The sequence below is a fragment of the Myotis myotis genome, unplaced genomic scaffold (assembly GCF_014108235.1).
Source record: "Myotis myotis isolate mMyoMyo1 unplaced genomic scaffold, mMyoMyo1.p scaffold_m19_p_16, whole genome shotgun sequence".
Taxonomy (NCBI): Eukaryota; Metazoa; Chordata; class Mammalia; order Chiroptera; family Vespertilionidae; genus Myotis; species Myotis myotis.
Genome location: NW_023416320.1, coordinates 2,175,029 through 2,190,529, shown reverse-complemented (window position 1 = coordinate 2,190,529; position 15,501 = coordinate 2,175,029). Strand labels below are relative to the sequence as shown.

General features: G+C 56.7%; 1 protein-coding gene across 4 annotated transcripts in view; it reads left to right on the top strand.

The window, feature by feature from the left end:
• The window catches only part of KHDRBS3 (KH RNA binding domain containing, signal transduction associated 3), a 276,012-nt gene that overhangs the window by 186,518 nt on the left and 73,993 nt on the right, over positions 1 to 15,501 (top strand). For 2 of the 4 annotated variants that reach the window (XM_036337602.1, XM_036337603.1), the window contains exon 1: positions 2,591 to 3,079. The exons of 1 other annotated variant lie outside the window; for it this stretch is intronic. In XM_036337602.1, the coding sequence (XP_036193495.1) occupies positions 2,992 to 3,079 (88 nt within the window). In that variant the 5' untranslated portion in view covers positions 2,591 to 2,991. Of the gene's footprint in view, positions 1 to 2,590; positions 3,080 to 15,501 lie in introns of those variants that run through there. One more of the 4 variants, XM_036337604.1, reaches the window with a different exon arrangement.

The following is a 15,501-nucleotide window of genomic DNA, read 5'->3' as shown; positions in this document are numbered from 1 at the left end:
GTGCCCTTGCTGGCGGCTTCCTGGTGTGCAGCCCTCCTCCCCAGCTGCCGGTGGGCACCTCTGCCAACTGTTCTGATGCAGGAGGGAGGGACAAGCCAGTCAGGAGTGTCTGGGGCTGCTACCGGGAGGGAGGGTGACACAGGGAAGGAGGGAGAGGGTGCTGCAGGGCCCCTGGGCGTGGGGTCCCTCATGGACAGCGGTGGGACACGGGTAGAGCGTCTGCCTGCTCTGGGCCCAGCCTCCGCACTGGTAAGTGGTGATGAGTAGTATCTCCTCTACAGGGTGTGGAGGGCACGGAGAGCAGTGAGTGTAGAGCCGCTGGCATGGGGCCTGGCACCTAGTAGACGCTCAATAAAAACGGCGATCACTCAGTCTGGGCTGCCTCTGGGACACAAGTGCTAAGGGAAAGGAGAGTGAGAGACCACATGGTGAGGGAGCAGCCGGCCTCAGGTCCCGTGCCCCTCTCCTGGGGCTCCTCCTTGTCCCAGCCACTGCCCTTCTCCCGCCCTCCGTTTGCAAGTGGCTGTCCAGGACTCAAGCCCTAGAGTGCAAGTCCTGTGATGGAGGAATGGAAGCCAGAGGTATGTGCATGCGAAACACTGCCCCACAGTCCATCCCGCTGCCCACCGGGACTACGGCACGACCAGGGTTTGCAGATGTGTCTGGAAGCTCAGCTCACAGCGGAATGGGCTGAGGCTGCAGGGGGTCAGGGGGGAGCGGGGACTGGAGCCACCAACGCCGGGGTCTGGCAGCCCCACCCTGGGCCCCAGGTGATAGGCAGAACCATCTTCTCCCAGGCCCTTCACTCAGCAGTGTGGACTATCCAGCGGTGGGGACCCCTGGGGGCGTGTGGCAGGGTGAGGGTGGGGCGGAGCGACAGCTGAGGGGAAGGGAGGGTTGGGAGTCCAGCCCCGCAGGGGAAAAACCAACAAAGCCCACCAAGCCTGACCTCCGTGCTGGAGGCTGACGGGGATCTCATTGTGAGTAGACAGGGCCAGTCCTCACGGCTGACTCTCTTATGGAACAGGCCCTGTTCCCTCACTTTACAGATGAGGAAGCTGGGCCCAGAGAGTGACTCCCCGGGATGCATCGCGGCCTGAGCAGCAGGGTCCCTTCCACACCCAGGCTGCCGGGCCCAGGGCCATACAGTTAATGTTCTCATTTGACCTCCTCTTGAATGCTGGGCCCAAAGAGAGCCCTGGAAGAACTTCTTCCGGGGGCTCCCACATGGCCCCTGAGGCGGGAGGTCAGTCTAGGGGTGCAGCAGGGGATGGGGCTTTGAGAGCAGAGACGGAGACGGTGGGGACTGGGGGCTGGGACTCAGAGCAGCTCAGAGCTCCCTGATCCCCACTCTCAGCCTCTGTGGTCTGTTTGCATCCTGCCCACGGGGGTTGCCTGGGGCCCGGGAGGAGGATTCAGCCTGGCCAGGGGAGTGGCGTGCTACTGGCTTACCCTTTCCACAAACATCTCAGGTGCCCCCGCAACTGCCCCAGTGCAGCGGCGCTGGGGATCTTCCCCCCAAAACAAAACCTAGCCCTGCCCACGAGATGCCCGTGGTCTGATGAAAACAGAATCCCAGCCTTCTGAGTGAGGGCGGAGCAGCACTGGGGGTGACAGGGGGGGATGGGGTGGGTGGGGACACAGCAGGGACAAGCGTTGCAGGGAGTGGGAAGGGGCTCTTGGAAGGCTGTCCAGGGAAGGTGGTATGGAGGCCAGGACTTGATGTGGGGTTTGGGGAGGGGAGGGGGGGCAGAGCAGACCGGAGTCCTTGGCCTGTTGCTGGGGGATGGTTATTCCACAAGCTCAGAAAAACATCTGGAAAATGGTTTGGGGGGGGGGGCGGTGGGGGTTGGGGCGGGGGCGGGGCTGAGGGGACAGAGGACATAGGCGCCCATGTGCACCCAGGGCGCTCTCCCCACTGGGGTCTGGCACCAGCGCGAGTGCCTCCTCTGCATCCAGGCACAGCAGGCTTCTGGGCAGAGAATGACCACCCGGTGGTGACTCTGGGTGACAAAGACGCCCTGAAGGGCGTGCGCTGTATGCAATGGGCCTGGGCGCCCAGGGTCTGGGGATGGACGCGCAGAGCTAGGCGCCTAGGAGTGGCTGAGCCCGCGGTTTTCCCTTGCCGGAAGGAGCGGGCAGCAAAGTGAAATAAGTTGGGCAAGTCCTGGAGCCTGCGCAGGGAGCCTGCTAGGTGGCCTTTCCCCAGAACCCGCTGGGGCGAGCCGGCCCCCTCCCGGTCCTCTCTCCGGGCCTGGCCCTGCCCCGGGGCGCCGAGCGCGCCGCTCTCTCCGGGAGGGCTCACTGGGTGACCTTGGCCCAACCGCTTGACCTCTCTGGGCCTCAGTTTCTGGGTCCCCGCGCCTGGCAAGGCTGTGACCGCGACTGGCAGCGCCCCCAGGGCTGGGGAGGGGGCGGGGCTGGCGGGGGGAGCCCACGGTGCCCCTCCCGGCGGCCCCGCAGCACTGCCCGGGCGGCCCCACCCCGGCAGCGGCGGCGGAGCTGGGAGCGCGGGGCCCGGGGCGCGGGACGCGGGGCGCGGGAGCAGCGCGCAGGCGCGGGGCGGGGCGGGGCGGGGCGGGCGGGCGCTCGGCCGGCGGCTCAGAGCTCGGGCGGCGCGCGGAGTGCGGGTCGCGGCGGAGCGGGCGCCGGCGGCTGGGGGTCGCCCGGGACAACCGGGGCTTGCCGAGCGCGCCGCCGCCCGCCGTCCCCAGGGTCCCCCGATCGCGCCGGCCCGCGCCCGCTCCCCCAGCGCCAGGTGCGGGAGCGCGGTCCGCGTCCGGGAGGAGCGGCGGCCGGCGCGGGGCACTCGGCGGGCGGCCCCCCCGGGACCGGAGCTGCGCGCCCGCCGCCGCCGCGGGGCTGACTGCCCGGCTGGGCTCGGCCGCGTCCGGGTTCCGCGCCGCTGGGGCGCGGGCGCGGTCGGGGGTTGCGGGGCAGCGGCTGCCCGCCCGCCTCGAGTCCGGGTCCCGGGCCGGGCGGCCGGCGAGCATGGAGGAGAAGTACCTGCCGGAGCTGATGGCCGAGAAGGACTCGCTGGACCCTTCGTTCACGCACGCCCTGCGGCTGGTGAACCAAGGTGAGGGCGCGCGCCACTGGCCCTCAACTGTCGCCCGGGACCCCGGGGGCCTGGGGAGTGATGGCCTGGGCCCTGGGGCCAGGGGCGGGGAGGGACCGCGCTGGAAACAGCCCCCCGGGAGGCCGGAGGAGCCCTGGTAGCCATTTGGGGGCGCCCGGGTGGGGAGCTGGGAGGATAGGGGACACCTGGGGAAAGCCCGCCGCGAATTTGGGAAGGAAGGAGGCTGGGCTTTCTGATGGGGACTCGGAGGAGACCCAAGGGAAACTTCGGGGTGGGGGACAGGCACATTTGGGGGCTCTGTGGGGCGGGGTTTGAATGATCTCTTGGGAGAGGAGGGTGGGGAGGAGGCAGGGAGCTGGGGTTTGGTTTACCCAAGGAACTGAAGAAAGCTGGGAGAAGATGGGGGATTTGAGGGGCGCAGGTGCAGAGAGGCAAAGGGAACAGGTGCTGGGATTGTTGTGAAGTTTGAGGACCTTGGAGGAGGTCTGGGGGCAGGCCCCAGGCACCTAGAGAAGGACCAGAGGTCCTGGTGGGAGAGCACACTTCCCTCCCTTCCCTGTGTTTCTCCAGAGTCTCTGATAGCCCTGGGGATCCGGGGCGGGGGGCAGCGCTGGGGATTGGAGGGGGGGCAGTCTGCTCTCCTTGGTGGTGAGCCAGTCAGGACAACCCTTGAGACTGGCCCTTGGAGGGGGCAGGAGAGAAGAGGCAGGCACTAGGCCCCCCCCCTGGCTCGCCTGCCCTCATTTGGGGAAGAGCTGGGTGACCCTCATGGCTGGCTGGCTCAGGGTCCGGAACATCAGCCAAGGAGTCTTAGCCGCCCATGCCCTTAGCACCGCTCTCGCCAGCTCAGGTGTGGGCAGCCCTGGGAGGTGCAGGACGGGTGCGGGGGCGCGTGGAGGCGTGCCTCCCCGGTACAGCATCCCTGGCTGGTTCCTCCCCCCGCTTCCCCAGGGTCCATACTTCTTAGGGCAAAGGAAGCCTTCCTTCCCCAAGCAGAGCAGCTCTGTGCGCCTCCTGGGTCTGGAATCCGCATTCAGATGAAGATGGGCGCGGGGGCCACAGGTCTGCTTCTGCTCAGGCAAAGGCAGGAGCCCTTTCTGCTCCTGGTCAGACCTGTCACCTCCTGGTGGCTCACTCTGCAGCGACAGCCCAGATACCTCCTGAGATAAACTCTGTCTGCCGGTCTCCATGCCCTGGCTCCTTCCTTGCTGAAAGTGAAAGACGAGGCAGACATGTTCTATTTGTATCTAGATGTCTGTGTTGTGAAGCCGTGACCTCCGCTGTTGGCCGGATGCAACCTGTTCTCCGGAGGGGCTGTCTGTGGACCGATGGCAGGGCGGCCGAGGGGGACTCCCCGTCTCCAGGAACCCAGTGGTAGTCGGGTGGCTGGACAGGGATCTGGTTTGCAGAGCTCTCCCGGGTTATTTTCATCTCAGGCTCATGTCGCTTTCCTTGGTAAGAGGGGCTTGTGAGAAAGTGACAGGCGTGCATCCCTAAGTGAGGGGAGGACCTGGAGTCGGATGCCCGTCCTCCCTGCACAGTCGGGTCTGCGTGAGGCCGGACCCCCTGCCTTTAGGGTGCTCCCACGTCTTTTGTTGCCGGCTGGGCCGTCATCGCTGTGAAAGGCACGTCTCTGTCCGTCCTGTGCGCTGGGCAGCGTGAGAAGTGCTCTGGGCTGTGGGCCCGGGTGGGTTTTTCTGAACAGAGGAGCCGGATCCAAGCGATGTCGTGCTCAGGGAAAGGAACAGTGTAAGAGTTCAATGAGTTATTTTAAAAGTCAGGATTGTTTTCCGGTGCCGTGTTGCCATAGTGCTGCGTGGCTCATCCATTCAAAGCTCCTTTGGTTTCTGTGCTTTTACTAGTGTGACCGCTTCCAGTTCCTTGAGACAGATATTGGACAGTGTTGCCACTTGGTGTCTTTTTGAAACAGAAGTTAAACCTTGCTATTCCGTTGCAAACGTAATCCTTGCTGGAAGTACATCTCTCACCCCGAACAGTTGCGCGACGGGAGAAGAGAGCTCCGAGTGCCTCGTATGCGCTCATTACTGTTAATTTTCTTTCCGCCAGAAGAAAAGGCTTTCCCCTTCAGTCACAGGCTGGTCTCCCGTGCGAAGCGAAGGCCTGTCACTGACAACATTCATCGTGCTGTTGAGCAAATCCGAGCTTCCGCGGTGGCGAGGAAGCTTTGATTTGAAACCTGAGGACCATCTCTTGGTGTTGGCTGGGGGGGCAGGGGGGGGCGCGGGAGGGGGCTAATTCTTGATTAGCTACGTGTCTGGCTCTTTGTGTCTAAAGGAAACGGCTCCCTCAGAGGTTAGCCTGCTCCTCGACCCTGCACAGTGCTGGTGGGCGCCCCTCCCTGGGGAGTGGTGGGCACAGGGACCCCTCATGGTGAAGGTCTCCCAAGGCGGTCCCTGCCTGTGTCTGCCGGGTGCTTGGAAGTTTCTAGAGCTCTGCCAGGCACACTCAGGCTCGCACCCCTTGTGGGCGGACTCTGAAGTCTCCACGTTCCAGGGGAGGGAGCCAGGACCCTCTTGGCAAGCCTCTAGGCCATAGAGAGGGATGCGACTGGGACTCAGGCCTCTCTCTTAAGGCCGTTGTTCGTGCTGCGCACGCCTCCCCGGAAAGATGGAGCAAAGCGTTTTGCCCGAGTTCACTCAAAACCCTCAGAGATCAGCTTAATCCATACGCTGGCTTCGGCCGACTTACCTTGATTTTCCAAAATACGTTTCTTCCCGGACTTGTCTCCCGGTCTCCTCCGAAGGAGCGAACATTTGGGACCGATGTGTGTGGCAGGGTTTCCGCGCTCGGGCCGAGGGGCACTTTGGAGTGACAGCCCCCCCCCCCCCCCGCGTCCCCTCCATGCCTCCCGTGACCACTCCGTCACTTCAGTAACCAGCGCAGTGTGGCCACGGGACAGCCTAGGAGTTAGGTGCTGTCACTTCGTAAACAATTACGGCTTTGCTGGCATTGATCAGCTCTCCAGCTGAATTCCTTTTTCCGAATCATCTTTAACAGAAAACTTGAGCTGGGAGGACATCGAAGCAGAGGCTGGCTTTTCTTCGTTCGTTTTGTATTTTGTGAATCCTCACCCCTGGATATTTTCCCATTGATTTTTAGAGAGAGTCGGAGGGAGGGAGAGAGACAGAGAGAAACATCCATGTGAGAGAAACTCATTGATTGGCTGCCTCCCACACTCGCCACAACCAGGCCTGGAGATGTGCCCTGGGCCGGAATCGAACCCAGGACCCTTCAGTCCACAGGCCGATGTTCTATCCACTGAGCCGAACCAGCCAGGGCCAGGTTGGCCTTTAGACTTTTTTCCAGCTGGTGTTTTATGATGGGCCTTTGTTGCTGACTCTCATTTTTATTTTCTCAAGATAACTGGTTCTCCCGCCCCACTCCCCCTCAGCCCCTCCCCCAGATATTGAATACTTCTGTTTCTTTCCCCAAAGTAACGGGTGATGGTTACTTGATATAAAACCAAATCAAAGCAAAAGGGCTTTGCTGTGTCCCCTCCACCCCGCCCCGCCCCCTTCCACGCAGGCGCCTGCGGGGTGCACTGGCCGTGCCCTTTCTTGCCAGGGAGGCTAATTGGAGATGGAAGTACTGCTCTGGGCTGTGCTTTGTGTTGTGTTTGCTGGGAGGCAAGTGCTGACTCGGACTCCCAGCCATCTCCAGAAATGCCTTACGCATTATAATTTAATCCCGCACTCTGGTCTCGCTTTGGATGGTGTTCAATACAAGCCAAGTAACCAGTAAATAAGATTACAGAACCCTGTATTTTTAATTATCTGATATAATATATGGATTGGCGGCTGGCTCGCTGCCAGGTTATGCATAGTGGTCGGTGGCAGGAGGCAGCGGAGCGGAGGAGTGGCGAGGAAGGTGGTCTGTGTGCGCCCAGTCGGTGGAGCGCTGTGTCGGTCGTTTAGAACGACCGTTCAGCTCGCACCCGCTTCTCTGATGTTGGGACTCAGTGTGACGCGGGGTGCACGTGAGGGGTGACAGCGTGTCCCTTTGCCCTGTGCGTAGCTCTGTGCCACAAAACCCGGTTTCATTTTTTGAGGACCCTTTTGGAAAATACCTTTGATTTTCTTGAATGTCCTCAGGTGTGTAAAGCACAAGAGAAGATTGTGAATGGAAATTGCAGAATTGTATTTACGTGGGGCTCTTTCAGACTATAGTGTGAGCCTCTGCTACATCCAGAGGCGGGCGTGGTGATTCCGTTTTTAATTGTACTTCTTAGGGTTTTCTGTTTGTTTTTTAAAAATATGTTTTTATTGACTTCAGAGAGGAAGGAAGAGGGAGAGAGAGAGAAACATCAATGATGAGAGAGAATCAGTGATCGGCTGCCTCCTGCAGGTCCCACGCTGGGGATTGAGCCCGAAACCCGGGCATGCGCCTTGACAGGGAATCAAACCGTGATCCCTAGCTTCATAGGTTGACGTTCAACCACTGAGCCCCACTGGCCAGGCTGTTTCTGCCACCTCTTATCTTCCCTGGGGCAGAGTGAGCTGCTGGGAGGCAGGGCCTCGTCCCACGTGTCTGTGTCTTTGGCACCTGACATCGTGCTTGGCCCACGGTTGGTCCATGGCCTTTTCATGTCTCCATTCGAGAGAGCCTGCCCCTTAGGAAGGTGGGGCACCTGAGCTGGAGCGAGGGAGGGGGTCTCTGATGGGCTCCCAGACACACATGCAAGCAGGTCCTAGTGAGATGCAGGGTGAGCCACCTGGGGAAGGGCCCTCTCCGGGACGTGCTGAGAGGCTGTGTCAGGTCTGCTTTGAATCAGAGGTCTGTTTCCTTTGATCCTTTCCCCGGGAGCTGAAGCCGGTGCACGCTAATGCAATCAGCTCTCCTTCCTGACACCCCTGATGAGGGTCCTTAGGGCAGATCAGAACCAGCACTTGGAGCCTCTGCCACCTGCCACGTAAGCCTTCTTACCTGCAGGAGTGGCCTGCCGTCCCAGGAGCCACACGGACACCCAAGGCCAGAGGAGCAATGGACAGAGCAGAGCCAGTGCCCGCGGCAGCTTGGGCACCACAGGGCCCTGGTGCTCCTTGTCCTCCTCCCCTCCGGGGGGAGTGAGAATGCATTACATTTTTTAACCGGTAAGAAGGAAGTCGAGTGCTCCTTGGCATCGGGGATGAAAATCCTAACAGCAGCTGCCCAATCCAGGGCCCCTCAGTGCCAGCTGCTTCCTGGGAGGTGTCTGTGGTAGAAGCCGGTTAGGAATTTCCATTGGTGATGATGAATTATTTAATATTATTATTATTTTTAAAGAATTGTTTGCAATGGTTTCCCTTAAATCCAGGCTTGCTTTTTGTCTGATACCTTAAGTAAGCATTTATGGAAATGTCCAGGGAAGCTAATTTCAAGTCCTTAGTCATTTAAAGAGTTTCTATTGATTTTCAGAGAGTGAGAGGAAGGGAGAGGGAGAGAGAGAGAGAGAAACACTGATGTGAAAGCAAAACATCCATCAGCTGCCTCCTGCACACCCCCTACGGGAAATCGAGCCCACAACCCGGGCATGTGCCCCAACCAGGAATCGAACTGGCCACCTTTCGGCAACAGGAAGATGCCCAGCTGAGCCTCAGGGGCCAGGGCGGGAGGATGAATTTTTAGAAGAGGTTCCGGAACATGTATTTTACCTGGAGGCAGGCCCGCTTTTCCCTGTGCTCCCTCGCGATACCTTCGGTCTTGAGTACGCGTCCCAGGCAGGGGTTTTAATTACGTGTATGTCAGGGGTCAAGGAGGAAGTGGGAAAGCTTACTGTATAGGTCAGTGCTCAACCACTGAGCCACAGCGGCCGGCCGGGGAGAAACGCATTCTTGAGGCGCAGAGTGAGCAGCGCTGATGGGTGTTTACGGTGCTCCCCGCGGAGGCAGCACCTGAAGCTGCAGTTCACAAACAGAGCTGTCGCAGCCAGGCCTCTGCACGCACCTGTGACCGCGTCTGGACACTCAGAGCCTCGCCAGGCACAGACACCCTCCTGCGCCCCGGCGAGCCGTCTGTTTCCGTCCATGTCCGCAGTCTCTCACCCGTCAGCCCGGCTGCTATTTGAAGGGCTTGACAGGGTATTCCCGGCCGAGTCCTGGCGTGGTAAAGAGCCGGAGCGTGCCAGAGCGCCCTGCTTGGTCCCTCTGCTGATAGGAATCTCCCATCTGGGGCCCCTGCTGGCCCAGGCTCCCGGGAGAAGTTATACTGGAGAGGAGAAGGGGCAGTTTTCCTTCCCATCCTTTGCCCTTGTTCCTGTTTCAGGCTGTACGTCATGTGCACGCCGCTCTTCTTGCCACCAGGTGGCGCTGCACGTAGCGCCGTCGCCCTCTGCCTCAGCCCGGCTGCTCCTGAGCCTGTGAGCCCTGATCCATCACGGAGCTGCAGTGGCGTTTGGCTTTCACCGGCTGCTGTTAAGCTCTCACCTTTTGGATATTGTAAGAGGCACGCTCTCTAAGGAGTATTTGCAGGAAGCGGTGGCTTGTGTGTGTTCTGTAGCCCCTATTCCTTGAGTGCCTAAGCAGCGGTTCTCAACCTGTGGGTCGCGACCCCTTTGGCGGACGAACAACCCTTTCATAGGGGTCGCCTAAGACCATCTTGCAGATCAGATATTTACATGACGATTCATCACAGTAGCAACATGACAGTGATGAAGTAGCAATGAAAATAACGTTATGGTTGGGTCACAACATGAGGAACGGTATTTAAAGGGCCGGAAGGTTGAGAACCACTGTGTGCCAGGCCCCGTGTGGCCGGGCTTTTCCCCACTTCACTTCCTCCAACCCTGGTGACCGCCTGGTGGGGGTGTTTCGCTGTGGTCATTCTGCAGAGAAAGAGCTGGAGGCTGGAGGGAGGTAGAACTGGTTCAGGGTCACGCAGCCAACTTCCAGTCTCGGGCTGACTGTGCCCTAAAGAAAAGATACTCCGAAAGCTGGAACTGAGAAACTGTTTTCAAGGAGAGTGTGAGGGTAGCTGGCGGCTGTGACCGTTTATTCTGTCGGGGAAAATGCAGTGTTTGCGTGGCCGGATGTAAGTCGGGTGCTCTGATCTGTGTGAGGGCACAGACGAGAGCAGCGGAAGCTGGTGTGGGAATTCTGTGCCCTGCTTCCCACCGTCTGCCCACGTGAGTGGCTTCCCAGTGCGGGTGCAGAGTCCCGGCCTGGGGGCGAGGGGGAGCCGAGCAGTGTCTCCCGTCCCCGGGTCCCCGGGTGCCTCAGGAGATTCTGACTGGGTTCCCGAGCACTGCTCTGTTTTTATTTTGTGAAGTACGAAGAGTACCGCCCTAAGGAAATTATATCTCCGTGTCCGTCTGTCCGTCTCCGAGACAGGCACAGGCAGAGGAGTCTCTCTGCTTTCCGACACGGTGCCGCCGTCCAGGGCGGAGCCATCGCTCCCTGCCCCGTGCGAGCGTGGCCTGCGGTGACGTACAGAGGCCACGCTCGGACCTTGGTGGCGTGCTGTGGCTTTCTCCCAGCGCCTCCCCTGGGAAGCGGACGAACCGGACGTGGCGCTTTGGTGATGACAAGCTCTCTGAGCTTCAGGCCCGAGAACGTTGTAGGTTCTCAGAAGGTTCCTCTCCTCCTGAGTCGCGGACCGGGCTCCCGTTTTCCTTCTCCTGGAGCCACAGTCCACGACACAGACGGCACCGTGGCCTGCTTACTGAAGCCTTTTCTTAATTACTTTTTTAAAATTGATGTCAGAGAGGAAGAGAGACAGAAACATTAATGATGAGAGAGAAGCATGGACCGGCTGCCCCCTGCTCACCCCACACTGGGGATGGCGCCCGCCACCCGGGCATGTGCCCTGACTGGGAATTGAACCGTGACCTCCTGGTTCATAGGTTGATGCTCAGCCCCTGAGCCACACCGGCCGGGAGAAGCATTTATTTAGAAAACTGGACGTGAACTGTTGGCTCACCAGGCTTGGTCATGATTTTTTTGGAGTCACTTCTCCCCCTGGAGCCCGGGTTCCTTACAATCAGCAAATCGGACTTCCCTTCGATTCCTTCCCCGATGCTCAGCCAGCACCTGGGAGCGGCCGGGGCTCAGGATGTGTCTGTGGAATCACCCGTGGGTGGGGCTCAGTTTCTTCCCTGTGGGGCAGGGCTGTGCAGGCCTCATCCCATGATGCCTTGGTGCAGGGAGATTGCAATGGGGGCCTTTTCTTTTACTCGAGTTGCTGGCGACTAGTTCTCAGGCAGGTGTGCCAGGCGTGGGCACCCCGACCACCAGTGGGAAGCGCCCTCTGTGTGGAAGAACCTTTGGACCTGGGCCCACGCCTTCCCCTCTCTCAGCTCCCGTGCTTGTAGTTTGTCAGGACAGGTGCGATGCCACCTGCCCCCAGACTCGTTGGGAAGTTTCAGGGACATGCCCAAGGCTGTCTGTGACCAGTCCCCAGGCTGCTGGACCGGCCTGCCTTCCCTGCCAGGTCTCCCCTGCCCAGAACGGTGCCCGGCATGCAGTGGGCGCTCAGTGCTTGTTGAATGAATACGTGAGAGCACCTTCTGGCCATCCGTCTAAACATAAGGTGAAGGCAGGACTGGATGGACGAATGGGACTAGAGGGGTAGGCGGGGCCTAGGCCGTGCAGGGCCTGCAGGTGGCTGAGGGGCGTGAACGTATCGAAGGTTCTGGGACACCACTGCAGGGCGCAGTGCAGGGGGAGGACGTGGTCAGCTGTGCGTTTTAGAAAGTTCGTTTGGGCTGCTGAGCGGTACAGGGCGAAAAGCTTTAGAACGATGCAGTCTAGAGTGAGTATTTCTGGGCGTCTGCTTTCACTGCCCATGCATTGCCTTGTATTTGAAGCCACGGTCGAAAAGGAGAAGAGAAAGACACTCTCTCCCTCTCCCCTTCCCCAGGGAGAGTGCAGAACCGACCGAGACAGAAAGGGCAAAGGAAGGCGCCCTTGGGGCCACATGGGCACTGATGGCGTCGGGGAGGGAAGGGAACCCCAGTTGTGTCCTTTCTCCCTTAAGGGAACTAACTTCATGACATCCCCTCGGTGTAAATTACACTTAAAATGTTTATTTTAAAAGCGCTTTTTTTATTTTGGCAATGCATTTCTTTTCAATAAAATCTTAAAATGTGCCACTGCCTGCGATGCTTCAGCAGAACAGGGTGGGTGGGTTTCCGGAGCCCTAAGCCGGTGAGAGTGAGGAGGAAGCGCCCGGGGAACTCGGAGGGATAATCTGTCACCGCTGGGCTGTCTGCAGAGCTCATTGCTCTTGATAGCTTTTCTTCGTCAGTGACCACCAGGCGTCCAAATTGACTGTGAGTTGGTTCACACTCTCCCAGTAGACTTTACATTTAAATGAGAGGCTTCGTGGTTTCAGTTCTCGCCATCAAGTACGCGCCGAAATCGCTGCTTTCTTTGCGAGTGTTTCTGGTTAGCGCTGCATCGTCAGCAGGCGGTGGTTCGTCCAGATTCCATCCCGAATGCGAATCCTGCTCCTGGCAGAGGCCTCCCCACGCCTCCGAGGCTCCCGGGGGTGTTTGCAGACACAGAGGCAATATTCCAGTCGGACGGACGGACGCTTCTTCTCGGCAAAGAACTCTGGCCCCGACTCCTGACACAGGAGCTGCAACAGGCTGTTTTTCCCCAGCTCATTCCATTTCGGGGGACACACCCTTGGAGATGCTGGGAGAAGAACCGGGAGGAGGATTCTCCCTGAGAGCCCCTCGAGGAAATGCTGCCTTTCATGGCTGTTTAGACTTCTGACCTCAGAATGATAATATAATGCATCCTTGTCGTCGTTTCAGGCCATTACGTTAGTGGGAAATTGTTACAAAGGCAATAGGAAGCTACACAACGTCCTTAAATCATTGAGCTGCTTAATAGTAATAGTTGGAGACAGCAGTACCCTTTATACAGCAACTACTGGTAAGATCAGTAAGGAAATGGAAGACGAACAGCAGTGTGAGCTGAATAGACTTGTCAGACATCCATAGAACACATTTCCTGAGCAACAGTGGGAGCTAAGAGGCTGTAACTTTCTCAAGTGCTCATGAACATTGTCCATGAAAGATCATGTGTGACTCCATAAAACAGGCCTTAATAGCTTTTAAAGTATTGAAATAACACAAAAACATCCTCTCTGACCAAAATGAGATTAGAAATCAATAACAGAAAGAAATTAAGGGAATTAATAAATATGTGGAAATGTATAGACTCCTAAATAACCAGTGAGCCAAATAAGAAATCACAAGAAAAATTAGAAAATACTTTGAGAAGAATGAAAATGAAGACACAATATACCAAAATTTATGGGATGCAGCTAAAGCGGTACTTAGAGGCAAATTTATAGCTATAAACACCTATGTAAAAAATGAAGATAAATACCCTAGCTGGTTTGACTCAGTGGATAGAGAGTCAGCCTGAACACTGAAGGGTCCCGGGTTCAGTTCTGGTCAAGGGCACATGCCTGCGTTGCGGGCTCGATCCCCAGTTAGTGGGTATGCAGGAGGCAGCCGATTAATGATTCTCATCACTGATGTTTCTATTTCTCCCTCTCCCTTCCTCTCTGAAATCAATAAAAATATATATTTTAAAAATGAAGATAAATATCAAATCAGTTACCTAACTTTTCATCTTAAGACACCGGGAAATCTAAAACAAGAAGAATGAAGGAAGTTATTCAGCTTAGAATGAAAAATGATGAATAGAATAGAAAAACAATAGAGAAAATCAACAAGCCCCAAAATGTTGATTCTTTGAAAACATAAAAATAAATCAGACTTTTGATACATTGACCCTAAGAAGAGAGAGAGAGAGAAGGCTCAAATGACTAAAATCAGGAATGAAAAAGAAGACATTACTGTTGACTTTATGGAAACAAAAAGGATTATAGGGAAAAACTACCAACAGTTCTATGCCCGTACATTAGATGACCTAGATCTGTGGTCGGCAAACTGCGGCTCGCGAGCCACATGCGGCTCTTTGGCCCCTTGAGTGTGGCTCTTCCTAAGCCTTAGGAGCACCCTAATTAAGTTAATAACGATGTACCTACCTATATAGTTTAAGCTTAAAAAAGTTGGCTCTCAAAAGAAATTTCAGTCGTCGTACTGTTGATATTTGGCTCTGTTGACTAACGAGTTTGCCGACCACTGGCCTAGATGAACTGGATAGACCCCTAGAAGGATGCTATCAGATCTGGCTCAGGAGGAAATGGGGACTCTGAATAGAATGGTGAAGAGATGGTTGAATTGGGAAACAACAACTTACAAAGAAAACCCGGGTCCAGATGACGTCACTGGTGAATCCTTCCAAAAACGTAAACATTTATTAATACTACTTCTTGACAAATTCTTCCAAAAAATTGAAGAGGGGGACTAATTCCCAACGCATTCCTGAATACCAAATCAGACAAAGACTTCACACAGAATCCACAGACCATTCATTCCGTCTTATGAGTATAAACACAAAAACCCTCAACAAAATACTAGCAAATCAAACCCAGCAACATATAAAGAGGATTATCCAGCAGGATCACATAGGACTTATCCCGGGAATGAAGGTTGGTTTGGCATCCAAAAATTCATTATTTAATACCCCATATCAATAGAACACAGGAAAAACACAGTCCTCTCAGTAGACACACAATAAGAGCGTGTGACAGCTTCTAACATCCTTTCATGATAAAAACACTCAGCAAGCGAGGCATAGAAGGGAGCTTCCTGATAAAGTGCAAGCCGTGAAAACCCCCAGGTGACGTCACAACTTGGAAGGCCTTGCCCCTTAAGATCAGCAGCCAGCAGATGTGACTGCTTTCACCCCCTGTGACCAGCATGGCGCTGAAGGTCTCTGCCAGGGCCAGGCATTGAGACCAAAGGCATCTGGATCGGGAAGGAAAAGGCACCGTTTCCTCCGTTGGTAGACGCCATGGTCCTCTGCACAGAAAATCGTAAGGGATCCACTGAAACCCTGCTGCACCTCATAAGCAAGTTCAGGACACTCCCCGCCCTCTCCTTTCAGTTTAATTTAAAGAGACCATCCTGATGATAAGCAGTACGTGCTCCCCTGGGCCATAAGCCATGAGGCCGGGGCCCGTGTCTGTAGATCCCTGTGTAACCAACACCCACCCACATGCCTGATCGGAGAAATCACGGTGTGCCCGCTTGATAGGTGAACGCATGTTATGGGAAACAGAAAGTATAAAAAAGAAAAAAACACGGTTGCCCTCCTCCTAAAGCAACACGTTGGAGATAGTGCTTGTTCATGTTTCGGGTAGTCTCCTTCGCCATCCAGAATGTTGTGTTTTGGTGTTTAGTTTGCGATTCCGACGTCATTGTTTTCCTTGGTCCTTGGAAAGTTGGGGACGCCGCTTTCCATGGCTGCGGAGCACTCCCTGTCATGTGTGCCCTCGTGCCCTCAGCTGGGTGGGCCCCACGGAGCACTCCCTGTCATGTGTGCCCTCGTGCCCTCAGCTGG